This window comes from Leuciscus leuciscus (genome assembly GCF_965113295.1).
Source record: "Leuciscus leuciscus genome assembly, chromosome: 4".
NCBI classification, from domain to species: Eukaryota; Metazoa; Chordata; class Actinopteri; order Cypriniformes; family Leuciscidae; genus Leuciscus; species Leuciscus leuciscus.
This window is the reverse complement of record NC_138728.1, coordinates 46,901,688-46,921,894: the sequence shown is the minus strand read 5'-3', so window position 1 is coordinate 46,921,894 and position 20,207 is coordinate 46,901,688. Positions and strand designations below refer to the sequence as shown.

At 40.6% G+C, this 20,207-nt stretch overlaps 1 protein-coding gene across 1 annotated transcript in view; it reads right to left on the bottom strand.

Annotated features, from left to right (window-relative positions):
- The window catches only part of LOC309496535 (tripartite motif-containing protein 16-like), a 20,546-nt gene extending 1,459 nt beyond the window's left edge, over positions 1-19,087 (bottom strand). The window contains exons 1-8 of the mRNA XM_082166526.1: positions 18,339-19,087; positions 14,328-14,423; positions 14,008-14,241; positions 7,099-7,258; positions 6,864-6,911; positions 4,067-6,624; positions 2,812-3,006; positions 2,604-2,683 (exon numbers count right to left, since the gene is read on the bottom strand). Coding sequence (XP_082022652.1) covers positions 6,095-6,624; positions 6,864-6,911; positions 7,099-7,258; positions 14,008-14,241; positions 14,328-14,423; positions 18,339-18,911 — 1,641 coding nt within the window. The 5' untranslated portion in view covers positions 18,912-19,087 and the 3' untranslated portion in view covers positions 2,604-2,683; positions 2,812-3,006; positions 4,067-6,094. The remainder of the gene's footprint in view (positions 1-2,603; positions 2,684-2,811; positions 3,007-4,066; positions 6,625-6,863; positions 6,912-7,098; positions 7,259-14,007; positions 14,242-14,327; positions 14,424-18,338) is intronic.
- Positions 19,088-20,207: the final 1,120 nt, after the last annotated feature.

Sequence of the window (20,207 nt, the reverse complement as noted above, 5' to 3'; positions counted from 1 at the left end):
CTGGCGCGCGGCGAAACTTTGTTCACTCAGTTCATTCAATATGGGCCAAGCAGAGAAGCTACCAAACACCTCCACGTTTTCCCTATTTAAACACAGTTACTCGCGTAGTGTAACTCGACCTAGGACGGTGACACAAAACAAAACGTTGCGCTTTTCTAAGCGTGTAAAATGGATAACTATATTGTATGGCGGAATACCATAGCAAGTGCTTATGAGCACTTCGACTTGGCGCAGTAATATCTTCACTCGTGAAAAATCCTCTCACCGGCCCCCGCTCCCTCTAGTGAAGATATTACTCCGCCAAGACGAAGTGCTTACAAGCACTTGCTATGGTATTCCGCCATACAATATAGTTATCCATTTTACACGCTTAGAAAAGCGCAACGTTTTGTTTTGTGTCACCGTCCTAGGTCGAGTTACACTACGCGAGTAACTGTGTTTAAATAGGGAAAACGTGGAGGTGTTTGGTAGCTTCTCTGCTTGGCACATATTGAATGAACTGAGTGAACAAAGTTTCGTCGCGCGCCAGAGCGATTGAGTGCACGCACTGAGACGAGAGAGGTATGTATCAACTCGTCTTAGTTAACCCTCTGGGGACCAAGCTGTTTTTGGGGCCCTTGAGATGTTCTGACATGCTCTGACATTTGTGCTTTTTTCAGTTATTTATAAACATGTTAATGGCAAAGGTGTAAATTCACTCTATATAGCACAAACAGGCCTACCATAATATGCGAGCAACATGTATGTAGATGTTTGTATTTTTAAGAGAATAATGTTTATGCGTGGTTATTTAAAAAAATAAAAATGAAAGTTGCTGAAATAAGACCACAAAACTCATACAAAATATGTGCCCACAAGACTTTTGACTAATGGATGTTTTCTCTTGGAGTTCTAGCTTCAAAATTATGTGAAAATAGTCTTGCTTTATCGTTCACAAAAAAAAAATACATTGATTTAAATGGTGTAAAACAGGTTTTGCTTGGAAAGCCAATATGCGAGGGGGAGGAGTAGTTTACACCTTAGATTACCCAGTCCCACCCACTCTGCATAATGACTCTGCATAATTAGCCATTCATTCAGGTGTGACACTGACTGAGCCACAATGCAAGGACAAAATAGCCTATATATTTAGAAGAAGACTTATATTGACCATTTAAGATTTTGCTTACATCTATCTTGTAAATATGTTTTGCTATTTTATTAAAAAGGTTACAATTACAACAATAATTACAATTTCAGCAATATTTCTGCAAAAAAAGTACTCTTTCTTTGTAAAAAAAAAAAAAAAAAGATTATAGGCCTACATTTTATCATATGTATTCATTAGTTTGAATATAGCCAACATTGGAACATCTTAGTCTATGACTTTATTTTTGACAAAATAGTATTTTATATATATGAGCAGAAAAGCTTATTTGATGTGACAGTATATTCTACAGTAAAAACTGTACCCAAATCTAGTCAACAAAATGTTGTCTTTCATACTTCGCCTGACTGTAACGCAGTAACTGTAACTGTAAAAGCAGTTTATTCTTTCACACACAGACGCGCGATTCATATTTAGGCTAAACAGTCTTTACAAATATGTACCCTTCATTCATCTCACAGAAACGCTATTCATATTATAGAAACGCGATTCATCTTTTTGTTTACATAAGCCTACAACGTTATTCCATAACGTTATTCCACATTAACACTTGAGAAAGGATAACTTAGCCTACCTCACTCCTCAGCGGGATCTGCTCCTCATATCAGCACGGAAAATTTTCTCCATAAGGTAGGCTATATTATGCCTCTTTGTTTACAGCTGATGTGGGGGCGTTTCACAGACTGAAATGGTTCTCAGAATTTGCGTTTGAATAGCACGCGCTCTCCGGGGCGTGGTCAAATTACTTTTGAATGGCTCCTAATGAGCTCGACTGGAGTCGCTCTCTTTTTATACAGATTACAGAAGCTGATAATATTTGTTTTTTATATAAATTACTTCATTTAAAAGCTGTGATCTCAAGCTTTATGCCCGTGGGTCTGTTTGCCTGTTTGACTGAATTTTCGCGGAGTTATAGATAATTTTCGAACGCGTTTCAAATGGGAGTTTACTGACAGAGAGAAGGCAGAAATAGCATCATGTTAGTTTTTCTTTATTTGTCAAAAAGCAAAACACTTTATTTGTATTGTGAGTATACAGAAAAAAAATAGAAACTGAACAGGATCGATTGATGTATTACACGAAAATGAAAGATCAAAATTAACAGAGCATTTTGTGTTTATTTTTCATTGCTAAAAAAAAAAACGAGCAAAACGCGCGGGCGCGTTTTTGGTCCCCAGAGGGTTAAGGGAATAACATAGTTTAATATGAAAAGACGGTGGAGTATCCCTTTAAGGTGTGCCTGCTTTGGCCAACTTGAAAGACACCTGCAGAAGGATTTGACACATTTTAAGTGGCATCATTCATTTATGAAATTGGTTGGACCTCTAACTCACTAGATGTAAAACACATAGAACCTACCTTGTAACAATAATAATTTCAGTTTCCCCCCACTGGTTTAAAATGCTATTGTCCAATGGAATGTTGTTTTCTAAAATCCCATAAATGGAGCACTTACCGCACTCCCTCTGCGGTCTTTCTTGTTTTTGGTTTGGCTGAGATCACAGCCATCTTGTCAACAGGGCCCGGCTTTATCCCCTATGTCAATATAGTGAAAAATAAATAGAGAATGTAGGCAAGTAGGATTGTTTTTAATCCACTGTAAAGCAGGTACAATGTATTTACGAAAAGTGCTTTATAAATAAAGTTTGATTGATTGAACTCACCATAACTCTAGGCTTATGCCACTGTTGTTCACCTTCAGTGCAGCCTAATATTGGGGGAACAACTTGGAGTTTCAATTGCGAATAGTGTGCAGATTGAAACAGAAGAGCTACACAATGGTTGCATAAAGCTTTCCCAGCCTTGCAGGTGCAGCAGAAGTGCAGAAGTTGCACAGGCTGCAAATCTTTTAGGACAACCTATTAAGTAAAACATATCAATGTATTTAATGTAATCAATGCATATCCCTTGACAGTATTACTCATTTCTTAAAAAAAAAAAGCCTGTCTGAACACCCCCTTGACATGATGCAGCCTGACATGATCCTAGAAAAATAACAATACCCTACGTCCATCACTACCCTACAGCCTAACAATACCCTACCCAACATTAGGCCTACTAGGATTTGTACACTGAACACAATTTCACACTGCTGCTGACTGTAACCATACTCTGAGCTTGTGAGGTTTCTCAGCTTTCCTCATGGACCTGAAGCACTCTGCCCTGACAACCACCTCTCCTGAGCCCTGATCTTTCTCAGACACTGCAGAAAAATAACAATATTAGCAAGTTAGTAATAGAATAACATGCAAGTTAGTTGGTAAGTATAATAATTAGCAACTGTAATAGGAACATATTGTTGTCAAGCTATCTAAAGCTTAGGCTATCTAAATCCATTTATATAAAACTATGTTCGTTTGTTCATAGTCAAGTCAATCAACACAGTTTTCACACATATTTGGGTGGAGCCAGGCGCTGCTGCATTGTGAAAAGTAAACAATGTTTTCACATCTGCTTTTTGTCACCGCACCCAAGCAGTCGCTTTACAGAGTGGAGCGTTGCGTATCCATGACAACTAGACGGAAGATTTTAGGCTACTAATTATTTATTTATTATTATTATATTATACCCTTTAACCAGGAGAAGCCCTTGGGGTTAGAACATATTTTGCAAGGGAGACCTGTCTAGAAATATGTGTGAAAACCTTACAGTCTATGGTGAAAACAGCCTAACTTGATAACGAACGAACAACGTCGGATACCTTTACTCCCTGTATGACATGTGTAGGAGTGGTTGTCAACAACATAGCCTCCGAACATCATAAACAAAACAACGGCTAACACAAACTGTTCGGGAAAATGCACTATCTAACGCATGATTTTTATATATGACTTTTATAATGTATAGAGAGATAACATAACAGTTACCAGATAGCATAGCTTGAGCACGTAACTTAGCATGGATGTTTTTGTGACTTACCTTCAAAATTATGCAAATACTGAGAGATGTAATATTTAAACCCCTTCTCTCTCTTGCTCTGGGGAGCTGGGGAAAAATCACTAACCAGTCGATGAACATCATCGACTGTAATATTTGGCAAATGTCCAAGACATCTGGAGAAATATACATCCTCTGCGTCGTCCATCAGGCTACCGGAAACTAGACACCCCCTATCGGTTTCGCAGCCGGAAGTAGCATATGCTAACGTGCACATAGTCAATTGAAAGGATGTTTGGTGATGGTAGCATCATTTTTCAGGATGATAATGCATCGTGCCATAGGGCAAAATCTGTGAAAACATTCCTACAGGAAAGACATATAATGTCAATGGCATGGCCTGCAAATAGTCCGGACCTCAATCCAATTGAAAATCTGTGGTGGAAATTAAAGAAAATGGTCCACGACAAGGCTCCAACCTGCAAAGCTGATCTGGCAACTGCAATAAGACAAAGCTGGAGACAGATTGATGAAGTATACTGTTTGTCATTAGTTAAATCCATGCCTCAGAGAATTCAAGCTGTTATAAAAGCCAGAGGTGGTGCAACAAAGTACTAGTAGTGTTTTTATTTGGTGATTCCATATAATTTTCCTCAGATTTGTGTGATTCCATATTTTTTTCCTCTGTGTGATCTGTAAAAACAGTTGTAATTGACTATAGTTATTTTTTTTAAATTTTTTTTTAAAAGTGTTTTATACAGCCAGAAGTTTGGATTGTTCAGTGAAAATTGTTTTGTGGCATATATGTGCTTGTTTTTTTTTCAACACAATTAAACATTTGAATGAACATCTTCTGAGAGGGGTGATTCCATACTTTTTGCCAGGGGTTGTATAATAATATACATGGCAATGTTACATTCAAAAATAACTAATTCACTTCTAAGTTCTCTATGTAATTGTACGAATGGGGGTTGTATCAATTTAATCACTTTAAATTATTTAAAAACACAAACCTTTCTTCACTAGGTGGCGTTCATGTGTGTTCAACTCTTAAATACGATCTTTACGAGATGACTTGAACGCACCATGACTATACTATGATAGTCGCAGGAATTGACAGTGTATCATTATATCATCCAAAAGAAAAGAAATCAATCCGCGAGTATGCGGAGAACGGCGAAAAGAAAGAGAAGACTTTACTAGTTGGAAACCTTGACCTCCAGGGATTTGACAGGCCAATCTGTTTAGAGCTACAGATGCACATGCTCGGTGCAGCCTTATGACGTAATATCAACACACAAATAAAAGTTCTGTTACACGCTTAAAAAAATCATAGAAATTAGAATACAGAAAACACATTGAAACGAGATAAATTAAGGATTCATTTATATGTAAATGTAAGCAAGTGTGAAGTGATCAAACTTATAATACCAACTACAGAGCATTTGTGATTTTCTCAATCAAGGATAGAGTCAAGAGAAAAAAAAGATTGGAAATGTTTAAATATTTCAAACTCATTAAAAATGTATAGATCAAAATCAAATGTGTGGTTTAATATATTAACTAAAACGGAATCCTTATCACAATAGATCCATCTCATTCCATCTCAGTTTTCCCCAGAATATAATGTCAATAAATAAATTAAAATGCATTAAATAAAAAAGGCCTGTAAAGGATTACAGTGACCGTCTGAACGTAAAACTTACATATAAATATTTTTAAATAATTTCATCTAAATGATAATGAAATCTGGTTAACATGTCCCTGGATTATCTTAATTAAATTTAGAGTTTATTAAACTATCAGATTTCCTTTATTGAAATTTGATTTACAAAAATAGTTTTACCCCACATAAATCCTGCTATGAAATAATAGATACATACTGAAAAGTAACAAGTCGTAAGTAACAAGGATTAGATGGAAATGAACATATGGTCTGCCTCTGATCTTATCGGTAATGTCTAATTTATTTGTTGAAACTTAGAAGCCATGTAAAGAACATATTTTTATTTTCCATTAAACAACATTCAATATAATACAATATTTAGCTCTACAGCCTATTCTGATTAATCAGAACAGTTTCACTGATGATCCAATATAAACAGTAAACCCAGGATAGAGTGTGTGAGTGAATGTGGTCTGGACTGTGTGTATGAGGCTCAGTGTGTCAGAGACGCTGTAGAAAGACAGAGTTCCTGCACTGTGATCCACATACACTCCTATTCTCCTGCTGATGGGCTTTACAGGGAGTTCAGTCTTTATGTTATTGTGTCTGAATGAGTAACTGGAGGAAGAGCAGAACAAACTCCAGGACTGATCATTACGTCCAAACGGACACTCATTAACCGATCCCTTCCTGCTGATGCTCTTATATGACACTGATATATATACAGCACCAAGCACATCTCCACTCCACTCAATCTCCCAATAACAGCGTCCACACACACTCTCTCTACACAACACCTGCTCATAATGATCAAATCTGTCTGGATGATCAGGATACGACTGGACTGTGTTAATGTTAGTAATCACTCTGTTCCTCTCAGACAGACGGAGGCGTTTATTCACTGTGTTCAGATCCAGAGTGAGCTGATGGGAATCTGATGGAGATAAAACACATCAGAATCAGGAATTATGAATCTCTCTGATCTTATAATATATCTGAACTCTTCATGTTCAATATATAAGCAGTGTCTCAGTACATTTTACCAGATATCCTGTGCCAATCATCATTTACATGATCAACTCTAAATCTCTTCTGTCATGTTTTCTTTCACCTTCTACAGAATAACATGAACACACTCAGTGAGTTTTTCTGCTTGTTTTCTTAGTGACTTACATTGTAGGAAGTCGTTCCTGGTCCTGGGAACAATGTTGGTGGAAGTGACTGTGGAACAGAAATGAAGAGTGTGATTATCATGTCAAGAGAAAATTACCCCTGCATCTGTTCCTAAGCCATTTCTAATATGATGTTCTGCATGATATGAGATGATGGAGGGTCATTCCTGAGAGCAGAATCTCCAGGACGAGATGATGGAGAGTCATTCCTGAGAGCAGAATCTCCAGGACTTTACCTTTGTCAGAGATCTTCTTCAGCTCCTCTTTGCAGAAATCCTCCAGTTTGTCTCTCAGCTTACGGACAGATTCTCTCACGCCATCAAAAGAGGAGAGAGAACTGAAGGGATTGTCATTTACATCTGTAGATTCAGGAGGAGCAGAGAGAGACCGGAAACTCTACAGAAAACAGAAATCAGAGCTCATCAGCTCCACATTTCAGCCAATAACCTGCACTACTGTCAGATTTGTGCGGCTCTTGTTGATCTTTAGTAACTCTCCTCAATCCAGCACTTCTCATATTCATTGTACGACATTAGAGCTACAAATTCTAGCGTTTGCAATTTACACTATGTAGATAGTGGTACTGTTGGACTGTTTTGACCCTAAAGTGTTACCGTACCAGGAGTAAATCTCACGAGAGGGGCGGGTAAAAAAGAACGTGAATGTATGTGCAGCGGGAACTGAATGACTCTGTTATAGTGGCTGTTAATAAAGAAGAATCAAGCTTTCATTCTTATACTTTATTGATCAACAACATGGTGTCAGAAGTGGGATGTCATTCCTGGAGACATTCATCGGACAATTTCGTCTCTAGGAAGTAACCTACGCTAACCTTTGAAGCCTCGTCCGTGGTAAGCGACAACACAAAATGGCAGATGGATTCAGATGTCCGGACCCTCTCGTTTTCGACGAAAATGTGGCAGAGCATTGGCGCAAGTTTGAACGAGAATACGATATCTTCATTGCCGCCGCACACAGCGATAAACCTGCCCGAACCAGAGCTTATATACTCCTTAACCTCGCAGGACCCGAGGCTATAGAGAGGGAGCGGTCATTCACCTATGCGCCCGCGGTACTAGGTGCAGACGACAACATCGTTACTCCTGCGGAATCCAGAGAGGACCCCGAGTGTCTTAAAAGGAAGTTCAAAGAAATATGCAACCCTGAAACAAACGTGATAATGGAGAGGCACAATTTCAACACCAGACATCAAAAACCTGCCGAAACGATCGAGGCATATTTGAGTACATTGAGAAATCAGGCTAAAAACTGCAATTTTGGTGTATTGGAAAACGAACTGATAAGAGACAGACTGGTCTGTGGAATAAGTAGCGACAGTGTCAGACGCACACTGCTCAAAGAGACTGACCTAACACTGTCCAAAGCAGTACGCATTTGCCAAATCGGCGAACTCACAGAAAAACATAGCAAAACGCTCTCCACACCAAAAACTGCGTTAACCACTAGTGTGGATGCAGTACAAATAAAACATAAAAAAGTCTACAGCAAAATGAAGCGCACTATGAAAGAAAATTCACCATCAATCTCCAGCTGCTGGAATTGCGGGGGAACTCATCCAGCAAAACGTGACCAGTGTCCAGCTTTTGGCCAACAGTGCCACAACTGCGGGAAGCAGAACCACTTCAAAGGCCAGTGCAGGTCCGCCAAGTCAAGCAGACCAAACAGACAGGTAAACCAGCTATATGCCGAAACAGACTCTGGCAGTGACAGTGAAGACACATTCACCATTGAAGGCTTGTCTTTGCATGATGATGGAGGGAAAACTGAGAAGGAAGGACATTGTTTTGTGATTGTTAATGACAAACAACTACATCTGAAAGTGGACACAGGGGCGAAATGTAATGTTATGTCCTTACACACATACAACATTTTCAGGTATGCTGAAGAACTGCAAATGCCAACTAAAAAAAATCAATCTTGTAGCGTTTGGCGGATCTATGATCAGACCAATTGGCACAGTGACACTATCATGCAGGCTAAATGGACAGCAGTACAACCTGCAGTTTCAGGTGGTGAAAGAAAATGTTCACTCCATTCTTGGCCTACAGGACAGCCTAGAGATGAAACTGGTCACCTTCAGCAGTGAAGTGTTCCACTTAGACTGTGTAAAAGATCACACCCTGTCACAGAAATTTTTTCAGGAATATGCAGACCTGTTCAAAGATGAAATCGGTGACTTGCCTGTAACATACTCAATGAAAGTAGATCCAGAAATAACACCGGTCGTCAGCCCTCCATGTCGTATCCCAGCTGCCATGCAAAAAAAAGTGGAACAAGAGCTCCAAAGAATGCAAACTCTGGGAGTAATTGAACCTGTGGATGAGCCCACAGAATGGGTTTCAAATATGGCAAGTCAGACTTGATGATGCCTCATCTCTCCGTACAACATTCACAACTCCATATGGCCGATTTAAGTTCCTAAAGATGCCGTTCGGAATTAGCACAGCCTCAGAAGTGTTCCAAAGAGCCATGGAACAAATCTTCGCAGGATATCCATGTGCTATAATCGTGGACGACATTATCATCGGTGGCAAAGATCCTGATGAGCATGAAAGAAACCTGAAAATGGTACTGGATCGTGCCAGACAGATAAAACTGAGACTGAATCCAAGCAAATGCAAGTTCGGACTCAACGAGGTGAGCTATGTTGGCACATATTTACAGATAAAGGACTAAAAGCAGACCCTAAAAAAATTAAAGCAATCAGTGAAATACCACCCCCTGAGGACAAGCCAGCTCTTCAGCGCTTTTTAGGGATGGTAAACTACTTGGGCAAATTCATACCAAACCTAAGTGAACTTACCACTCCACTACTTCAGCTGCTTCACAACGGAATAGTATGGGATTGGACGGAGCACCAACAGAATGCTTTTGACAAGCTCAAAACATGCATCAGCAGCCCACCTGTACTTCATTACTATGATGTAAGGCAACCAGTGACACTCACCTGCGATGCTTCACAATATGGTTTAGGGGCTGCCTGCCTTCAAGAGGGGAATCCGGTGGCATATGCGTCTCGCACACTGACCCAAACGGAGACGAGATACGCGCAGATAGAAAAGGAACTTCTAGCAGTGGTCTTCGCCTGCTACAAGTTCTACGACTACGTCTACGGCAAGCCGGTCACGATTGAGACTGACCACCAGCCCTTGGTTACCATTCACAACAAACCATTTCACACCATTCCAACGCGCCTGCAACGCATGATGCTACAGTTGCAGAAATTCGACCTGACTCTCACCTATAAAAAAGGAAAGCACCTCTACTTAGCTGACACCCTTTCCCGTGCACCAAGACGCAACGTCAGCCCCCAGAGGTCAGAACGGCCAGAGTTTGAGGTGATGACAGTTCAACTAATATCTCCACGGCGCCTTGAAGAGCTCCGTCAATACACTGCTGCAGACACAGTGTTGCAGAAACTCACCTATTTCATTCAACGGGGCTGGCCAAGACGTCTGTGCAGCGTACCCACAGAGATGAGACCATTCTTCAGTTTCCGTGATGAACTTACCGTCGAAGACAGGGTCATCATGAAAGGAAACAGGGCAGTCGTGCCCACTGCCCTGCACTCTGAATATCTGAAGGTGCTACACCTGGGACACCCAGGAGTTGAATCCACTAAGAGGAGGGCGAGGGAAAGTGTTTTCTGGCCATCAATAAATGAGGACATTCAGGCTGTCATAATGGCATGCAGCGTCTGTAACAGCCTGAGGCCCCACCAGCAAAAAGAGCCGCTAAAACTGCACACAGTCCCGGACCTGCCCTGGTTGCTTGTCGCTACAGACATATTCTAATGGAAGAATCACCATTACCTGGTGGTTGTTGATTCATACTCTGGGTGGTTTGAAATAGACCGACTCAGCAACCTGTCTTCACTGACAGTCATCAATAAGCTAATGCGTCACTTCTCAGTCCACGGCATACCACAGAAGTTGTACTCAGACAATGGTACCCAGTATACTAGCCAGGCCTTCCATGACTTTGCCCGATCTTGGGATTTCTGGCATATAACGAGCAGTCCTGAGTATCCACAGTCCAATGGCCTCAGTGAGAGGGCTGTAAGGAGTGCAAAGAAACTGTTAGAGACCACAGAGAGAGACGGGACAGATTTTTACCTGAATCTGCTTGGCCTACGAAACACACCCCCCGAGACAACACCCTGGGTTCACCTGCACAGAGGCTGTTGTCCCGTCGCACTCAACCTATTTTGCCCGTCTGCAAGCAATTGCTGAAACCAGCTGCAAAAACCCCGTCCAGCATCAAAGCACAATTAACAAAGAAGCGGTGGGCACAAAAACATTACTATGACAAGACCAGCAAACCACTACGCCCTCTGGCACCAAACCAGGTGGTAAGACTCCAAACACAAAAGGGGCATGACAAAGTGGGAATCGTGAAGCGAAAGTGTGATGAGCCACGCTCATATGTGGTGGAGTCTGAAGGGAAGGAATACAGGCGTAACCTACGCCACATCCTGCCACTGATGGAGCCACAGCCTCCAAAGAGTACCACATACACTGACGAATTGAACACAACAGGATACACAATTGATGCAGACATGGACAAAATACAAGGGATTGAAAGAACTGAACAAACACCCACAGAACAGTGTCACAGACAATCAAGTCCAGAAAAGTCTCCCACCAGTGTATCCCAGCAAAACGTGGAACCACAGGCAAAGAAACCAGTTCAAGCCGCCACCTCCATGTATATCACTAGATCCGGCAGAGTCTTTAGGCCAAATACAAAATACATGAACTGAACTTGCTGCTCAAGTCTAATGAATCCAAAAAGGTCAGAAATAATACTGTGTTCTTTAGGATTTGCATAATGTTTAATTTTCTTGACAATCCATTTAGTTGTGGGACACCCACAGAGTTCAGTTTGATGTAAACTAGGTCATATTTGCAAATTTATCATAAAACTGCTGTTAGTGCAGAAGTATGTGATTCTAAGTTTCTCATGTTCAGGAGCCACAGCTAAAGAAAGGGGATGTAGATAGTGGTACTGTTGGACTGTTTTGACCCTAAAGTGTAACCGTACCAGGAGTAAATCTCACGGGAGGGGCGGGTAAAAAAGAACGTGAATGTATGTGCAGCGGGAACTGAATGACTCTGTTATAGTGGCTGTTAATAAAGAAGAATCAAGCTTTCATTCTTATACTTTATTGATCAACAACACACTATATGTGAACTTTCTAGGAAATCATTTGGATGATAAAGCATCTGCCAATAACATAAATGTAACCGATCAAGCACATCAGTGGTGTCACATTGAGGGCTGTTTCTAGACACAGGTGAAATAGTTAACACAGTAACATAAAGACACTGCATTTTAGCAGAAAATCATCATGTGCAAAGAACATTTAAGCATAAGACACATATTGGCATAAGAAAGATATTTTTTAAACGTTATTAGAAAGACTGCGATCATGAATCCAAATATTTAGTGTATATTTAAATTACATATTTAAAAAAATTTTTATTAATGACAGCAACAGCAACATTCTGTCATGGTTACACAGAAGAGCAGACACACAGTTGAGGAGGTTTTTTGAAAGAGAATCAACAGATAAGCAAAACTTGGCTCAATGAGAGTCTGTATTCGTAGTCAGCAGATGCAGGGACGAGAAAAAACATTTGTCCAGAAACCATGAAAGTGATCCATTCAAATACTACCAATATACCAAAATCTATCTTTTATTAATTATTTTAAATAATCATAACCTTATCTGCTAACACTTTACAATAATGTTCAGTTTTACGTTTTCAGTTAATGATGAACTAGTCATTTACAAAACATGACTATAGTGTACATGACTAACATGACGTTGTGCAGTTTATTAATACTCAAAACAAGATCAAACGTTAAACAAAGGCAAGATTTGACTTGACTTAAAGACCATAACCTCGACGACAGTGGTACATGGCCAAAACTTGACAAGGAACAAGGCAAACATGAGGGCTTAAATACACAAGGCTAAATCACAAGACAATGGACACCTGTGAACATGATCAGATGAGAATAATTATATAACACAACACACAGAATTCCCGACAACATTGCAGTCTCATGCTCAATTCCACTATGGCCTCGTTTACACTGTCAGTGAAATATGACCCAATTCCGATTTTCTGCTCATATGTACAACAGATCGGATGTGTTCTATGACAGTGTAAACAGGAAAAAAAATGCATGCATTCGGATATTTCGAGATCGGTTTCAGGCCTTGCTCATATGTGGAAATAAATCAGATATAAATCATATGTGTGCCAATGCGACTCTCATGTAAACAGGCAGATCGGATTTTCTGAGGCATTAGGCAACGTATCCGCGGTTTAATGACGAGTGCAACCCCAATGCGCATCTGCAATGGGACGGATGGCCCGACGAAACGTTGTGTCGTCGTAGGAGATGAATGTGGACACATGTTGACACAACATATCAAAGGTTGGCTTCCTCATCCTAAAATTTTGGTCTGCTCCTCGTTAAAGCCTGCCACGATCACATGAAAGTGCGTATCTATAGCACAAATTTTATTTCTCGTGCCATTTATGCCAAAAATATTTTTTGCATGCATATGATACACCGTTTTTGCGTGCATATGATATGCACTTTATGGCGTGTAATACACACGCACTCCACACCCCTAATCATACCCAAGAGATTATCATGCACGGAAAAACTATTTTTGGCATATAAATGGCACAAGAAATAAAATGTGTACACTTTCATGAGATCGTGTTGTAGGCCTAGGTTCCCACCAGCCATGAGATCTCTCTCGCACACAATAACTGAAGCATATGCACAGACTGCAATGATGGCCCTTTTCGTCGTCCTCTGCCTCAAAATCATGGTGATGTTTGGCGAACTTCGCATTTATCGCAAAGCTAGCATCAAGCATATTTTGCGTCTGTCCATCTGTGCAAAAAAAACCTTTAAGTATGCGTGATGATTCAGATAGTATGTCAAGTGTAAACGCATGAATCGGATATGGGTCACAATTGAAAGAATGTGTAAACGGACGGTCAAAAAAATTGGATATAGGCAACAAATCAGAACTGGGCATCAAGACCTGCAGTGTAAACGAGGCCTATGACCCTGTTCTTCTAGATCTCTGTTACCTGCAGGAACTGGATGTGATCCTGTGTGTGTGAAAGCTGCTCCAGCTCAGCGTCTCTCCTCCTCAGATCATTGATCTCCTGCTCCAGTCGCTCCAGTCGTCCTTCAGCTCGACTCACTGCAGTCTTTTCCTGATCTCTGATCCGCTGTGTCGCCTCAGAGCGGCTTCTCTCAATGGAGCGGATGAGCTCAGTGAAGATCTTCTCACTGTCCTTCACTGCTGTCTGTGCAGAGCGCTGTTACACACACATCACAATCACACAGTGAGCTTCAGTGAGTCCTGACTGAGACATCTCAAACTTCTCTTCTTCTCCAGACTCACCTTATGAGACGCCACAGCCTCTCTCAGCTGCTGAAGATCTTTCTCTCTCTGCTGGATCCTCTGCTGGAACGACCTCTGCGTCTCCTTCAGCTGCTTCTGCACCACAAATCAATAACAGAGATGTCAGTTTATACTGCTGTCACTATATCTGTCAGGGTTCTGTCACTTTGGTCTAGTTTATTCTTGGTTTTGTGACAGAGCCCTGAGCGTACGGTCTCTTGTCTGTGTGCCGTGTTTCATGTTCGAAGTGTGATGTTCGGATTCCGGCACTCATGTTTAGTTTGGTTTTGGTTATGTGTTTCATTCATGCTTCGTGTGTTTGTATTCTGTTGTGAGTGCACAGGATGAGCATTCGCTCGTTCTTGTGCACTCTGTCTTGTTGTGAAGGCATGCGGTTTCGAGTTCGCTCTGGCCATACGCTCTTCTGTCTGTGTGTGGTGTTCTGTTCTGTGTAGCACGCGATTTATGTTTCCATCGACCGGGTGCTTTCATGTTATGTTTAGTCTTGTGCTGAGCTGGCTGCGTGCTTTCATGTTTTCACACGACTTATGAGTGTTATTTTGTTTTGTTTGAACACATGGCTTGTGATTGTGTTCACTGGCCATGTGCTCATGTTTTTGTCATGTTTGGTGTGAGCACATGGCTTGTCATATTTGTTTCCTTGTGCCATGTGCTCTCCTGTCTAATGGTGCGTTCACACCGGACGCGAATAGCGCGTCAGGTGCGAGTGATTTCAATGTTAAGTCAATGCAAAGACGCGTTACGCGCGTAAAAAATTCCTGCGGCGCGAATGAGGCGTAGAACGCGGCGTGGCAGACGCAAATACGCCTCATTCGCGCGTCAAGTTCGCGCGAATTGAGCGTCTGGCGCGTTAAGCGCATTACGCGCGAATGATTTTATGTAGTGCTTTTTGTGCATTCACGCGTTTGACGCGAATTTGCGTCTGCCGCCCGAGTTGAAAAATCTGAACTTCTGCGTCAATTCGCGCCGCGTTAACCAATCAGGAGCCTGCTTGCTGCTGTCACGTGGTGAAGTGACAGTTTATAATGTTATTTTATGTTTGGCCTCAATAAATTATTTTGTAATATGACTAAAATGCTTGGTGTGGTTCTTGCACAACAAAGCAAATCTTTCACATAAAAACTCGATTTCAATATATGAGAGATACTCATTTTGTATTGAATGCTATTTATTCCACATCTATTCTAGATTATATGAAAGATTATTATTCTAATGTAAAGACAACAAACACAATTTAGTGTATAAAAACTTTTTAAAAAATCACAGGACAGTTTTCACTTTTGGAGGCTGGCTCCATTTATTATCAAAACAAAAATAAATGACAGATTAGGTGGGTGCGGGCGAGGGTGAACCTCGCGCCGGGCTGTAGAGCGCGGGCTGTAGAGCGCGGGCTCGTCAGGCAGCGACCACTCGAGGCCGAGGCCTTATACGGCCTACGCTGTCCTCGTCAGCGTCCTCAACGTTAGGTCCACAAACCTAGCTCCTGGAGCAAATTGTGAAACTCCTAAAACCCTCCGGAGGGTCTGGTGGACCTGAGTACAGCGACGATGTCCCCTACGCAGCTGTTTCTGCTCTCCAGAGCATATACGAGCGGTGACTCTCTCGATTAATGCTAATGCTAGATAAACATCTAAAAAAGATGGCCGCCAACGGGTTTCGAAACTTTCGCCTCCGGATTTCGCCTCTGACGGGGTTACTGTGCGTTCACACCGGACGCGAATAGCGTGTCAAATTCGTGCCTGCCGCGTCTAGTTATACACTTGACCAATTTGTGTTAATTCGCGCGTCAAGAGTAGGGATGGCTGACGCGAAACAGTCGTTCCGAAGCTTTGCGAGATCCCGAAGCGCAGATGTTTTCGAAACACTGATCCGAAGCGTGATTCAAAACTCCCATGTCACGTGACTATGGCCAAACAAAGCCTCGAAGTGTTTCACTAAGTGTTTCATCAGGTGTGGTCCGCCGAATCAGCGTTTGATTGACACGGTCGGGAACAGACCACACAATCGCGCATCTGTATAAAAGTGAAATCAACGCATATTGACCTCGTGGGTTTTTGTGAGAGGAGTTTGATTTTGAGATAGCGGATTTTTGGTGATATAGTGACATAGTGTGATTTGATTAGTTATAGGCTATTTAGGCTTACATTTAAATTTACACAACACATTGACTGATAGGCTAGAGACAGACAGAGTATACATATAGTGACACATTAATAGATACATATATATAAATATATAGACAGCTAGATTAATAGACAGATACATATATAGATTATAGATCATACAAATACATAGATAGATTATAGATAGATACATATATAGATTATATCTAGATACATATCTAGGTACATATCTAGATACATAGATAGATTATAGATACATATCTAGATACATAGATAGATTCATATAGATAGATACATAGATAGATTTGGATAGGCTAGATAGATAAAATAGAGGCTCCCCAGAAGAGATGCCGTACATCTGTGGTGTGGGAGCATTTCCATTTAGAAACCCCAAATAAAGTGAGATGTGTGTATTGTGATATTGTGTCAACATCAGACCCATCATCATCATCATCACCATCACCATCACCATCAACATCAACACCAGTAGAAACACAGGACGTATTTGCGTAAATGCGTATTTGCCCAGAACTCATGATCCACTACTTACTGGAAAGAGAGAGCAGTAATCTTTCCTCATTTGTATGTCCTAGCTAAAACATATATTTGCATGCCAGCAACAAGTGTCCCTTGTGAGAGGATTTTTTCAAAGGCTGGAGAAATTATATGTAAAAAAAGAAGTAGGCTAAGTCCTTCCACAGCAGAGAAATTAATATTTTTGAATAAAAATGTCAAAAAAAGTGAGACATTGTGGCTTGATTTCTTTTATTAATATTCATTTTGCAGGACCAAAATAACATTATGCACAGTGAGGAGCCTATAGGTTACAAGCTTCACATATTAGAAAAATACAATAATAAAACATTTTTTTAATGGCTCGTCAAGGTTGTTTCAGATCAACACCTGCAAGTGACCACTAGGTGTCACCGTTGAGACGGGTGTCGGATTGATTCGAAGCCTCGAAACAATATGGCCCATTTGGTTCAACTGTTTCATTGCTTCACGAAGCTTCGATCTGCCCACCACTAGTCAAGAGTGAAATTGACGCGCGTAAAAACTAAAGTTTGAAGCGAAATTTACGCGCGTCAATTTCGCTCTTGACACGCGAATTAACACAAAGTGGTCAAGTGTATAACTAGACGCGGCAGGCGCGAATTTGACGCGCTATTCGCGTCCGGTGTGAACGCACAGTAACCCCGCCCATTTTGTTACCTGATCATTGGATCATTTGCCCCACCTGTTTTCCCTAATCACCTGCCTTATTTGCTCCCTAATTATTCTCCTTGTGTTTGCAGTCCTGTGCCAGATCGTCGTCAAATGTTCCCCTTGTGTCCTGTCCTGCCAAATCTTATTTGCCTAGCCTAATAGTAATAATAATAATAATAATAATAATAGATTTTATTTATAACGCACTTTTCATTCGTAGCCAAGCCTAGCCATGCCTTGTCCAGTCATTTGTGGTACATAAAATTTACAGTAAAGCTATAAATGAGTTTATATGGACTGAGACAGATTTACTGAAAAAAAAGTGTTTTTGTCTGTCGTTGCATTTAACTTGTGTTATTCTTGACAGAGATATATTTTGTCAAACAACCGGTGAATATTTTACATTATTTTATGTTACTTCATCAAAGTCTGTTTTACAAAAGTTTGTGGTGGTGGTGGTAAATATGTTTACGGTACATTTTCACCATATTTTCTGTTAAGTTCAGTGCAGAGCACAGATACGCTCAGCAGTGAATGTCCACTTGCAGCCTCTGTTCACTTCTGCTGACGTCTGCAGTGTGAATGATGTTACCTGATCATATGGGTGCCTATATAAATAATGTCAACTTTATTTCATCAGTGTCTAGTTTAAAGTTCATACCTGTTTCTCTGTCCTCTGTGCTTCAGCTGATACAGTGTAGTGGTTTTTATGTTCAGCCATCATGCACAGCACACATATACATTTCTGTTCAGTGCGGCAGAAAACCTCAAGGAGCTTGTCGTGTTTCTGGCAGATCATCTCCTGCAGTCGTCCAGTGGCATCAGTCAGATTGTGTCTCTTTCTTTTAAAGAAACTCTCATGTTGTTCAAGGTGATTCTGACAGTAAGACTCCAGACACCCCAGACAGGACTTGACGGCTTTGCGTTTTCTTCCATTACAGACGTCACACTGCACATCTCCAGCTCCAGCGTAACAGTCAGCAGGAAGTTTAGTCTTCTTCAGTTTCTCCACCACTTCAGCCAGAATGGTGTTTTTAGCTAAAGCAGGTCTTGGACTGAAGGTCTGTCTGCACTGAGGGCAGCTGTAGACTCTCATCTGATCCTCCTGATCCCAGCGGCCTGTAATACAGCTCTTACAGAAACTGTGTCCACAGGGAATGGTCACTGGGTCCTTCAGGAGATCTAGACACACTGAACACAGGAACTCATCCTGAGAAAACCTGGCTTCTGCCATTTTACTGCATGAACACAGACACAAACACACAACAGCTCAACTTCACTTCAGTTTCAGTTTCTCTGAACAGAAGAGTTTCCTGTTTCCTGGTTCTGTGTTTGAGTGACGTGTGAAAAACACGTGTCTGCAAATCTGTAAAGCAGGTTCCTCACTCCTGGTGTAGTGGGTTTCCGCCTGCGTTGTTTTCTTCTTAATAGAAGAGATCCCACACGATGATGCAGTTGTCATGTGATTTACTCTCGGCTTCTCTCAGTTTCTGTGTCAAAATATAACAGACCCCATCAGACACTTCTAACAAGGAGAATCTCTGGTCCATGCCTCTCATCGCTATGACATCCCGTGAAAGAGAGAGGGCGCCTGGTAATTACAGTACATCAGCTTTACCCTCACCCTTACATGACATACAGTCAAACCAAAAAATTATTCTGACACCTTCAACATTTCTCACATTATCAGAGTTTTTTTTCCTATAGTTTAGAATAAAATATGACAAGAACTCAGAGTTATCAAATCAGTTGATATTTCCCTGGTTTTGGCCATCCTTCTGTCAGATGTCTCACAAATGAATTAGGTTGAATAGCTGTCAACTGTTAAATTTAAGTACACAATTAGATAATACCAATTTAGGTCAACCAATTACCAAGCAATGCTTAATTTTGTCCAGTCTGTGGTGTAAAAAGGAATTTCGCATTAGCAATTAAAGAAAAAACACTTAAGCAAAATATGGTCTGGTCAAAGTGTCTGAATCATTTTTGGCCCCAAATTTTTATATATTTTACTGGTGGTCCACTGTATGAAGAATTTTTGGGAATAATGTGTCATAATTTACTTTATTTTGCTATCCTCCTTGCATAAATGAACCATAGTGTCATACACCCACTAGTATAAAAAAAATAAAAATAATAATAATAATATATATATATATATATATATATATATATATATATATATATATATATATATATATATATAGTCTGAATAGTTATTGGTTTGACTAACTTACGCAATGGTGCTTCCTTAACATTTTATCCAGATTAACACATTTATAAAAATGGTAAAACAAAGACTAACATTGAAATACATATATATATATATATATATATATATATATATATATATATATATGTGTGACCGAACGGTTACCGGAGAGACAGGAGTCAGCTTAATCTAAAAGACAATTCCTAATATAATTTTTGTTTGTTGACTACATCACCTAGGGACTTACACCCTAAGAATTCATTACAAGCCACTTTTTACCTACTCAAAGCACACAGGTTCGTCATCAGTGAATGAATG